General features: G+C 41.2%; 1 protein-coding gene across 7 annotated transcripts in view; it reads right to left on the minus strand.

The window, feature by feature from the left end:
• anks1ab (ankyrin repeat and sterile alpha motif domain containing 1Ab) overlaps positions 1–10,915 on the minus strand; it is a 40,577-nt gene extending 29,662 nt beyond the window's left edge. For 3 of the 7 annotated variants that reach the window (XM_056437038.1, XM_056437034.1, XM_056437033.1), the window contains exon 1: positions 10,463–10,913. In XM_056437038.1, coding sequence (XP_056293013.1) covers positions 10,463–10,693 — 231 coding nt within the window. In that variant the 5' untranslated portion in view covers positions 10,694–10,913. Of the gene's footprint in view, positions 1–10,462 lie in introns of all 7 variants that reach the window. The other 4 variants (XM_056437037.1, XM_056437032.1, XM_056437035.1 and 1 more) reach the window with 3 other exon arrangements.
• Between the last annotated feature and the right edge of the window lie 1,258 nt (positions 10,916–12,173).

Consider the following 12,173-nt stretch of genomic DNA (forward strand, 5'->3'; position numbering starts at 1 on the left):
TGTATAGCTACGATCAGGTAGAGCGCATCAAATGGTGGCATTTATGTTTTAACTGTACATGGTCCCTTTTAAATAAAGATAATACTAATAATAATAATAACAACGACAATAATAATAACAATAAAGATAATAATAATAATAAAGATAATAATAACAATAATAAATAATAAAAATAAAAAGATTAGCCCAAACAAAAAAAACATACCTCAACAGCCCCACAAACTACAGCCTCCAAAATCAGCAAGTGTGTGTACGTGTAATCGAGTGTTGAGCTCTTCACGTTGGATGTATTCAAGGAAAGGTTGGGGAGCAGACTTGTACGAGTCCTTAGAGGCAGCCCGGATTTGATTCCAACCCACTTCCCTTTGCTACATGTTTCTCTCTCTCCTTCCTTCCCTTCAGATCTTCAACCAACACTGTCCAATAAAGGAGAAGATTTAAAAAAGCCTGCAATATAATCTCTAAACAAAAAGAAAAAGGTGCAGTTAGACTGACCTGCAAGCCAAATCTTAATGTGACTCAGAGAGCCCTTTCACCTCAATGTCTGTGAGCAGGATGGAAATATTCAACGAAGAAGATCTATTCACACAAAAGGGTAATTGATGGTGTGGTTAGAACTGGTATTACATCCGTGGGGCTCCACTCTGAGCGATAGTTGCACATCCTGAAGTGATTTTCACGCTAATACAGGTTGATCTGCACTTCAACTCAAGCACATTAAAATTATCTATCGTTTCACCCTTTCAAGTACATGTTATTAATTTGAAAAGATCTGAGAGTAAGGTGACGTTTAACACAATTGTATTGTCCCTAGCATTTGCCTTATTATGCATATCCTCATATATTATGACTTGTTCTTCTCAAACTCAGAAACAGGTGGCAAAACATGGAAATAAGTAAAACATTTGAAGAATTACAAGATTTTAAATCTAACTGAGCCAAGGAAATGTTAAGATATATCTTTCTTAGAGATGTAGTGAAGTATCTTTATGCTTTCTGTCATTCGGGATCTGAAAGCAACTCGTAATTTAGAGTCAGATCATTTGCATGCAGTAGCAAGACTTCCAAAAAACTGCAGAAATAGATCTACATGGGTCTTGTGTTTACACTTTCCAGTACAACTCGAAGGACTAAAAAGTCAAAATAATGATGTGGGGATTGTTGTTTTTTGATTGGACACAGAAGGACCCAAGGAAGATAAAATGAGCTACATAAATAGTGATGCACCTGTCCAACTTTATGAGTTCCGATCCCAAAACCTGGGCTTTGGGTATCGGCTGATACCACCTGTTGATACAATACCGGTGTTTAATTAATAACCTGTCACTGCGTGGAAGAGACTGGGATCATTATGTAATGGGTGAGGCATCATCAGGCTTGACCTAAACATTGCTTTGCAAAAGAAAATATTTATTGAAATAACGGTTTCCTCTATCAGATCTGCATCAGTATCAATCGGTATTGGTGCGTCTCTAAACATCGACTGCATCCTTAACCAAGCCACCAAACTACAACCGATTCCTGACTTGAATCAATATGGATTCAACTTATTAAAAGAGCTCCACATCGGCCATGAGTCAGTCAGCCTCCACGGGCCTTATTACATCGACATTCATTACACGCTCCACTGCCCCTGGAAAATACACAGCATATATACATGTCACTGTTCCACGAGGGAAAAGTTATGAAAGAGTCCTGAAAAACTGAAATAAACCAGGGAATGGAATATTCTAATATAATCTAAATTAATTGGCAATGTTTCCAATTATCTAAATTTGGCAAAACTTTTATCCAAAGAACTTTCCAAGGCGAGGACGTAGGGTGCCGGCCTGACAATCGGGTTCAGTGTCTCGCCCAAGGACACTTTGACATGTAACTACCAACCCTTTGATCAATGGACAATCTGCTCTGCCTATTACCACCAACTATCTGGCACACGTTCTCAGATTTATCGAACCAGCGAAAAGGTCCATGTGCACAGTTGCTTTTTTTGTTTTGTTTTTTAAATGACCATGTGCCGCAAAAGTATTAAATAAAAGAAAGAAATGGCAACAAAACAAAAAAATGGTGCAAACATAATCAAACTGTACAACAATTGCATGAGAACTACCGTTCAAAAGTTTGGGGTCACTTAGAAATGTCTTTATTTTTCAAAGAAAAGCACTGTTTTTTCAATAAAGATAACATAAAATTAATCAAAAATACACTCTATACATTGTTAATGTGGTAAATTAATATTCAAGGTGGAAGTGTCTGGTTTCTAATGAAATATCTCCATCGGTGTATAGAGGCCCATTTCCATCAACTATCACTCCAGTGTTCTAATGGTACATTGTGTTTGCTAATCGCCTTAGAAGACTAATATCTGATTAGAAAACCCGTGCAATTATGCTAGCACAGCTGAAAACAGTTATGCTGGTGATATAAGCTATACAACTGGCCTTCCTTTGAGCTTGAAGTTTGTAGATATGTTCTATGAAATGTTCAATTCATTTGATAAATAAAAGTGAGTTTTCATGGAAGACACAAAATTGTCTGGATGACCCCAAATTTTGAACGGTAGTGTAGTTACAAAGACAATCAATTCCAGCTGCCAAAGAACTTACAGTGCATTGAGCCTAGATGCCACATCTTATGATTTATCCCATGGACTTTGAAGAACACAGACACCATAGCTGCGTCCCAATTCTACATTAAACATTGATTATATAGAGTGAGCTAATCAGCATATTACATTTTATGCAGCCAGAATACAATAAATGATTTTGTGCCAGCTGTACGAGACATACGCTGTCGATCATCACACTGAGACTGAAACTTAAACTTTAAAAAAAAGAGAAAAAAAACTGTTTTACTCCCTTCTTTGTTTTACAAGATTTTCCTAAAGATGACTCACCATCCCCAATTTCTTAAAGCTTTGAGCTGCTTTCTTGATTTCCAGGGTGCATTGCATTGTGGGGCAGTGGTGTTCATCAACGGATCAATGAAAATGTTGCATAAATACTGACATATTTGAGTCCAGTTCTTAATTCGCCTTGTGGTCTTTTTTTTCCGCATGCAGTTGCCTGTCTTCCTATTTTTCTTTTTCGCATAAACTCCACGCCAGCAGATAAGATTGCGGATGACGTGAAATAATCTTGAACAATGTGCTTTAGCGATAGTGAGTAAAATATTGTTCACTGAGCCGACGTCTCCTGCACATGAATGATGGCAGCGAGCCCAAAGCAGAAGAGATCATGGAAATGATGACTGATATAATAATAAACTAACCCAAAAGGCTGCCTGGCTCACTGGCGCTGGTCTGGAAACAGGATTAGCACTCAGTATCAGTCAATAAAGACAGATGGGCCAGGAGCTCCTCACTATACAAGACCCAGATCCCATAATTCTATCCAGCAGTGCTTGTGATTAGATGATTGTTTTCAGCTTTGAAACCACACAGCATAAATAAAGCTACTGAGAATGATCATAGTAAAGTCATCATGGCCTTTATGGGAAATGAGGCGAGGCACAGGGACATGAATTTGATGCAATTTTACAGTTATCGAACTAAGCGTCAAATATTGTAGTTTATTTTTTAAAGAACATCGTGTTTAATGTTTTTGTATTGATTTAGTGATCACCAGCTACTTTTAACCACTACGAGAAAATAAACGTCTGCTGGTGCCAACCCACCTCACTTTCTCTACCTGTAAGACTTATAAACTCTAAATACGTGGCTGATGGAGGAGATGTAGGGCTGCAACTAACAGCTGCTGCTGCTGATTATATTTTAGATTAATTGTTTGACCTTTTAAATGCCATCACAATTTCGGAAAGCCCAAGGTGACGTCTTTAAATGTCGGCCCGATGGTAAAAAAAACAAAAAATATTCAATTATTACACGAGAGCAAGAAAAGCAGCAAATCCTCACAATGGGCAAACTTGGACCTCACATTCATACATTACATATAAATAAATAAATATATATATTTGATGTGCTGTTCTTTGAGACATCACACATTCATGTTCCTGCAACACGAAATTGCTTATTTAAGTAACTAAAAGTCAACTATTATGAAAAATGGAAAATGGTTTCTACAATCATTCCTGCTCCTAACGCCCCTTGTTTTTTTTGGGGAGAAACAAAAGTCGTACAAATGCTGCAAAAGGTTGATATTTAATGTTGTTATGACCCCTTGAACCTCCTGCAGGAGCGTCAATCAGGAGGGTCGTTATCCTAAATTGGCGGCACCTGTTTAGGCCGTGAGATATCCATATAGCCACATCTAAACGTTGCACTCACTGCTGATGCATTCACTCTCATGCTCTTTGGTAAATAGTTACGCTTTTTTAATTAATAATTTAACAATTTCGTTGCACTTCAACTTGATTAGTCAATGCTGTTGGGCAATATGTTTCCTCCAAAATGTGATTTTTCAAAAGCAAAACAGTCACATCTCACAGTAATTAGCAAGCAGCTGCTATTGATGCAGTTGTCAAACCGGCCGACAGTGAAGCGTCGCTGAGCTCGTCAGATTTCAGTCTCAAGCTGCTTCACAACAAGAAAGACAGATTTAACCCGTTGCTTGACTAGATGACGTAAAACAATTGCTTGAACGTTTTGAAACTGGAAAGCCACCATATCTTCCCCTTTAAATACAAATCCTCATTTTGCTATTTTTGAAACTGACAAACATCTGGGTGTGTATTTTTTTTTTTTACGCTGCCACAAAGCTTTTAAACCGGTCTGTTGCATGTGTGAAAATACAGCATTTAACAGCGGGTTGGAGGAAATGAGGCTTCCTATGTGTTGCACTCGGTGAGAAACTTCACGGGCAATGTGCCAGGTGAAAAAGGACTGCCCCCCCACCCTCTCTACCTCCACCCACCCACCAACACCATCACCGCGGCTCTCATTTTCATGTACCTCATCTGTCCAACCAAATCTTGAGATGTGTTCACTCTGCCGTGGCGCTCCGTATGAATTATAAACCAACTTACGTGTACTTTGAAAACATTCCCTCCACATCAACTGGATCTACCAGCATGAAGAAGATTTTTGTTAAATTGGATTTATTTCATTTTCATAACGGCAGATTAAAATGCATAGATGACTAATGAAAACTAATGTTGGTTTATAAGAGCTACGGTATATCTGTTTTCACACGCTCAAAATGATTACATTAGAACATCTGTATAAATCCTATACATATAGAAGATTACAATAAACCAAAGGTAACGTAATAATAAATATGGATTCTTTCTTTATGGTTGCCAATCTGCTTGTGTTGTGTAAGACCACAGCCCCGTTAGTGAGTGTTGCAGCATATACATAAACACACACTATGCACTTTAAAAGCTTGCATGTGTAATGACCAAAGGAATACCGCCGGGAAATTAAGAGTACGCACACGAAGGAAGCCACTGAAGCATCTGTAACATGTGGCTCTGTTAACCTTCGCCTTTTGAGTATTGAACAGATGTGGCGAAGACATCAATCATCTTAATCATTGATGCCATTTCTCTCATCGGTCATATGACGGCCAGTGAAATGCAAGATTATCATATAATGTGTTGTTCGTGGTGTCAATATCCATGGAAACAGAGCTGAGGATGTGCCTCACACTCAGCGATCAATTTTTGTGTTCTTCAGAGGTGCATGTTTCCAATTTCTGCAAATAACTTGCACCAATGTCAACACGGGGATGTTAAATAGTTCCACAGCAGCTACAAAGCCGTCTGACGAGAGAACCGATTACATTACATTGACCGCTATTGACGCTAAGCTACACTGAGAATGGATTAAGCTTTTAGAGTTGTGCCATGTTAACATGAAATAGTAGCGATGGTACATTATTGACATCTACAAGATGTAGCTAGGTAGCTATTGTGCACTTTTAAGGTCTCACTCTTTCAGCCAGATTCTTCGCTCTTTATCTGGACACACAATGTTGCACAGATGTACCCTTTGAAACTCAAACTAGGAAAACATAATTAACATTTACCACACAGCTAAGTGCCATGCAGAAGTAAAGGTTTTGTAGGAGAACAAGATATACATTTTCCTATTAACAGTATTTGTAAGTTTAGCTCCTTCCTTCCTTTTTGTATTAATTGTTTTCATCCTGTCTCACGAACTATCACTTCATTCCAGATGCTGCTTCCCATCTCGTCAGTCCAACTCCCTTCACCTGCCTCTGGTCACTCCCTCGTTAGTCCCTCATTACCTTCACCTGGTCTTCATGCCCATCTCACCTGTTGCCCATTCCCTAATTAGTCCCTGTCTACTCAGGTTCCCTCACTTGCTCTTGTCCTCTGCCAGATTGTCTTGTGTTTTCATGTCAAGTTCTCCAGCGTTATTAGTGTATATTCCTGACCTGCCTGTTCTGACCCTGCCGGCCTGCCCTGACCTCTGATTCTCTGCCCCGCCCCTTTTTGGACGTGTTTGCTTCTTGGACTGATCTCCCGGTTTTGACCCAGATGGAAATGTCACTCTTGCCTGTCTTCAAAACTTGAGAGCCCTGCTATATGATCTGAATGATAAAGAGTGAGCATCCAAAAAGACGACCTCAGCCAAATGTCAAAAGAATATACTGACAGGACAAAGAGGACATGATAAACTTGAACCACCACTGTGGCATTAACACTCACCGTGCAGATGCAGCCACCAGTTACAGATGAACATGGCGTAACGTCTTTGTAATTACACATGGCACCTGCAGAAAGCTAACCATGAGTTTAAGTGTCACACACACACTTAGATATCCAGTCCTGTACAAATAGGACACCTTACAATGTTGACTATTAAGTGCATACAGCTGGCTGTGACAGTTAAAAACAAATACTGTTTGTTTCCTTTGAAAGTTTAAATAGAAAACCAAGTGCTTTCACAAAATGGTCAGCAGTTACACAAGCTGCCAGAAATAATACAATTTAAAATGTATATATACCACTGAAAATGCCAGTGGGGTTTAAAGGTTACGCTTGATCTCATAACTTCCTTTTTTATGATAACACCATCTGAATACCAGCGTTCGTGTTCAGTACTTTTGCTTCCTGTGTGCTCATGCACTGACATATATGTGCTTACGTAGCCGATCTGAAGCCCGGCCTCCCTCTGAGACTCGCGCATCACTTCAATGTTTTATGCCGGTTGATCGCTCGATGGTGGTTGACAACATAGAGGACACACACACACACTCACTCACTCACTCACACCCACGTATCCCCAACCCAAACAAATCCCTTGAAATCTGGAAGAGAAACAGACACTCAAGAGCAGCTGCAAAACAGGATGCCCTTGAGAACAGGACACCCCACCCAACAAGGCCTGAATAAACAGTTTTTTTCAGAGAGCAGAGGGGTGGAGCAGAGAGCAGGCTGGAGACGGGGAGGGATGACAGAGAGAGGGACACACAAGGCATACTCAAAGTCCAAGATGCCGGGGTAGGAAGCTGGGGACACACACAACTGCTCTTGTTGAAAGGAGGTTTAAAAGCCAGACCCCTTCGATGCGACCGTAATTGCATCAGAGGGCTGTCGTCTAAAACCCCTGAAGTCTCATACGTGTCTTCTTCGTTTCAATTCAATTCCAAATGGAGAAAAGACCAAGTTCATTCTTTTTTAGTTTTTGTGTCGTGCATCGATCTAAGCGTGAGCTTTGTGTGATTGCTGTTTGGTTGTTTTTCCACTGCAGGAAACAACATAAATGTTCTTTGAAGTTGCCCCATTTTGTTAAAATCATGATTCAAACTGAAACAATATATGATTGTATTAAATTAATTACTTGTACAGCAGTAAAAACAAATGAAATCTATGAAAATACAGTCGTATTTTACATTTTCACCACATTTGTGCATACATCTATACATCTAGAACTAGAACGGGCACTCGGTAGAGCGCATACCTTCGCATATCACAAGATTGGGCATTGAATTATGAACATATTGGCATTAGTTGCATGCCAATTGGATAGAAATTGACCGCTCTATGGTAAAAATAAGATTTTGACCTTCTCATGACCTTGACCTTGACCTTTGACCCGATCGATCCTAAAATCTAATCAAATGGTCCCCGGATAATAACCAATCATCCCACCAAATTTCATGCGATTCGGTTTAATACTTTTTTACTTATGCGAATAACACGCATACAAATAAATAAATAAATACACGCCGATCGAAGTGCAGACTACGGGAAATAAGCATTACTAGCACCTGACAGCTCAGAGCAGCGTGTGAGGAAGACTTTAGGGTAGTGACAGCAGAGCAGCTCCTTCAGGCCGCTGGGAGACCACGACAAGCAAGAAGAAAGAGTCGAGACCCCCGAAAAAAAGATAACCAGGCTCAGTCGAGACCAATATGGCTTTAGCCAGAATAAAATGGGGTCAAGAGTCCAATTCTGAGGATATAAGAGCAATTACAAAATGTCTCCTTCATTTAGGTGAACAATCTTGTTTTCTGTGAAGTTTACCGGCCTTAATTATGATCTAAATATTGTTTCAAAGTTGGCTGAGTATGTAATTATGTTGTAATTCTGCCGGAAAACTATTATAAAATAATATATTTAGATGTGCCATTAAGCCCCATATATTCACGGACGTTTATTATTTAGTATTACAGTAGATATCCTCTATGCACCCCCACTGTGGGACTGATAAAGGAATATCTAATCTAATCTAAAAGGTTTCCAGGATGAATTACTTATATGAATATGAATGTATTCAGAACTTCTGCTCAATTCTGCTCAACTTTTGGATGTCAAAGTAGATCGATGTGAATTGTTTTCACTGTTATTTACAACAAGTTGCTCGCCAAGATATCAAAATATTGCAGTATGCCAAATCTCAACCTAATATTCTGAATAAGATCTTACATTTTTGGGATCTTTGGGTTGGGGATTAAATACCAGAAATATGCTGTCGACGTTTTTTTTTTAAAATCACATAATGTTGCCTTTAAGCTGTGCACTATGATAATATTCGGCGTTATACAACATCAGCTGTTGCCCTCTCAAGGTTGTGACTATTTAAGTACGTCTGGATGTTTTGGTACGATATAAAAATCCGTCAGGGTCTCTGCAGAGTTTCAGCGTTGACGCTCCAAAGAGCCCCCAAATCACAAGTTCAGGTTTTTGGGGATAAGGGAGGAGGGGGAGGGATTTCTCACACTGGGCTGAAAGTCGATGGCGTGAGACGGAGCGAAGGAGCCAGAGGAGTGCAGGAGGAGACGGTGGATGCGTGGGTCGGGCCCCTGAGACTCGTGAAGAGCGGATGTGGAATGACAGCACAAGCCCAATTAGTCTTAGATGCCAGGGCTGCTGCCGGGAGGCCATTCGTGCATTCAAGCACTCACCCACCGGCACTATGCCAACGGCATGGGCAAGGTTACTACGGTCTATCACTGCTTCTGGACTCCTTGCTTCCTTCCTTCCTTTCTATCTCTTAAACTAGAACGGGCACTCGGTAGAGCGCATACCTTCGCATATCACAAGATTGGGCATTGTATTATGAACATTTTGGCATTAGTTGCATGCCAATTGGACAAAAATGTATCGTGCTATGGTAAAAAAAAAGAGTTTGACCTTTCCGTGACCTTGACCTTTGACCCGATTGATCCCAAAATCTAATCAAATGGTCCCCGGATAATAAACAATCATCCCACCAAATTGCATGCGATTCAAGAACATTTTGACCTGTTCATGACCTTTGACCTTGACCTTTGACCCGATCGATCCCAAAATCTAATCAACTGGTCCCCGGATAATAAACAATCATCCCACCAAATTTCATGCGATTCGGTTCAATGCTTTTTGAGTTCTGCGAATAACACGCATACAAATAAATAAACTAGAATGGGCACTCGGTAGAGCGCATACTTCGCATTTCACAAGATTGGGCATTGCATTATGAACATTTTGGCATTAGTTGCATGCCAATTGGATAAAAATTGACCAAGCTATGGTAAAAAGAAGAGTTTGACCTTTTCATGACCTTGACCTTTGACCCGATCGATCCCAAAGTCTAATCAAATGGTCCCCGGATAATAACCAATCATCCCATCAAATTTCATGGGATTCAAGAAGATGTTGACCTTTTTCATGACCTTGACCTTTGACCCGATCGATCCCAAAATCTAATCAAATGGTCCCCGGATAATAACAAATCATCCCACCAAATTTCATGCGATTCGGTTTAAAACTTTTTTTGTCATGCGAATAACACGCATACAAATAAATAAATAAATAAATAAATATACGGCAATCAAAACATAACCTTCCGCATTTTCAATGCGAAGGTAAATATGCTGCCTCCCATTTCTTTCTCTTTTCCCCCCCACACACTCTCTCTCTCTCTCTCTCTTCAGGACATTAACACACTCTACTTGAAAGCCTGACCGGGCCTTCACGCCGACAGTAGCCCCTCCCTCTTTCATCTACACACCCTCCCACTTGTTTCCCATCCCCAGAGCTGGAGTGTTACCTCATCCCACTCGGAGGCGAAGGAAGACATGCGCTCCGTGGACGGCCGCCCCGAGCTGCAGTCGGACACGGACCCACAGCGGCCGGCCAGACCTCCGTCCTCCTCTCCGAGTGGCGACGCAAACAAGTCAGAGTCCGACTTGGACAAGCTTCGAGTCGGACCCAGGTCCGCGGGTCTGACTCGGACCGCCGCCGCGGAGTCCTCCTTGACGTCCTGTGTGCACTCCGCCATTGTTTCGGAGCCGCCGAGTGCAGCTCAGGTTCCTCGCCTTCCCACAGCGATGTGACGCGTTACGTCCGTCCAGAGGGGGATCCAGGGTCTTATGCGGCGCTGAAAGACACCGATTAACGAAGCGCAAGGAGACTCCGAGAACTTGCCTCCAACTCACGCAGAGAGCTCCTCGTTTGAGGGAAGGAAGCGAGGAAGTGAGAGATCTGTTGTGCTCAGAAACAATCATCCCGGTCCACCCAGTAGTTGTATCCTGTTGCCCTCCCCTCAGTGCCTGGCTGCCCCAAAGCCCCCCCCCCCCCTTTATCCTCTCAACTCTAACTTTTACGATTCACTTTCCCGCATTCACACTGTCTGATATTCTTGTCTGAGTAACCTCGCAGTAATGTGGTAATATAATTGGATATCAGGAGAAAATTCCCAAAGCAAATCTAAAAAAGGAGAGCAGCATCATAAAGCTGAATTAATGTCTGAGGGGATTCCATTAAAACTCCTCCTTTGAGCGGCCTCTTAGCCGCGGTGCTTTCCGTCCTCGAGGTTCTTTGCGCCCGTCTTGTCCTGAGCTTGTTTCCGGACTCTCCAGGAGGACCGATCTGAGAAGTGGATCAGAGGACGAGAGGATCCCAAAGACCGGCCTTATTCAGACTGGGAGCTGGGGTAATCAGGTTACTGACGCACTGGGCGGCTGCTCCATTTGAAAAGGAGGGATTCCTCTTCTTCTTCTGTCCGTGTGTGTGTGTGTGTGTGTGTGTGCAGGAAGCTGAGCTTACTGAGTTGAGCTTAGTGTTGTTATTGTAGGGCAGACATAACTTTTTTTTCCCAGCATGGATATAAAGTGCCACACGGGACACAGCTGGCTAATAAGGGGGTTAGTTACCTTCGCATTGGAAATGCGGAAGGTTATGTTTTGATCGCCGTGTATTTATTTATGTGTTATTCGCATAACAAAAAAAGTTTTAAACCGAATCGCATGTAATTTGGTGGGATGATTGGTTATTATCCGGGGACCATTTGATTAGATTTTGGGATCGATCGGGTCAAAGGTCAAGGTCATGAAAAGGTAAAAATCTTCTTGAATCGTATGCAATTTGGTGTGATGATTGCTTATTATCCGGGGGCCATTTGATTAGATTTTGGGATCAATCGGGTCAAAGGTCAAGGTCATGGAAAGGTCAAAATCTTCTTTTTACCATAGCACGGTAAATTTCTATCCAATTGGCATGCAACTAATGACAAAATGTTCATAATGCAATGCCCAATCTTGTGATATGCGAAGGTATGCGCTCTACCGAGTGCCCGTTCTAGTTTAACTAGTTGTAATACTCCTGTGTAGTCGGATATATAATAACACATCATACATTATCAGTTGATTCTATTTGAAACTAATAATCTGAATCTGTGAGGTCAATAAAGCTTTAAAGATCCATGTAGTGGAGGAAAAAAACTACAGCTCTTGAGTAAATGCTTATTGTTATCCATCTCT

Source organism: Pseudoliparis swirei, chromosome 18 (assembly GCF_029220125.1).
Source record: "Pseudoliparis swirei isolate HS2019 ecotype Mariana Trench chromosome 18, NWPU_hadal_v1, whole genome shotgun sequence".
Classification (NCBI taxonomy): domain Eukaryota; kingdom Metazoa; phylum Chordata; class Actinopteri; order Perciformes; family Liparidae; genus Pseudoliparis; species Pseudoliparis swirei.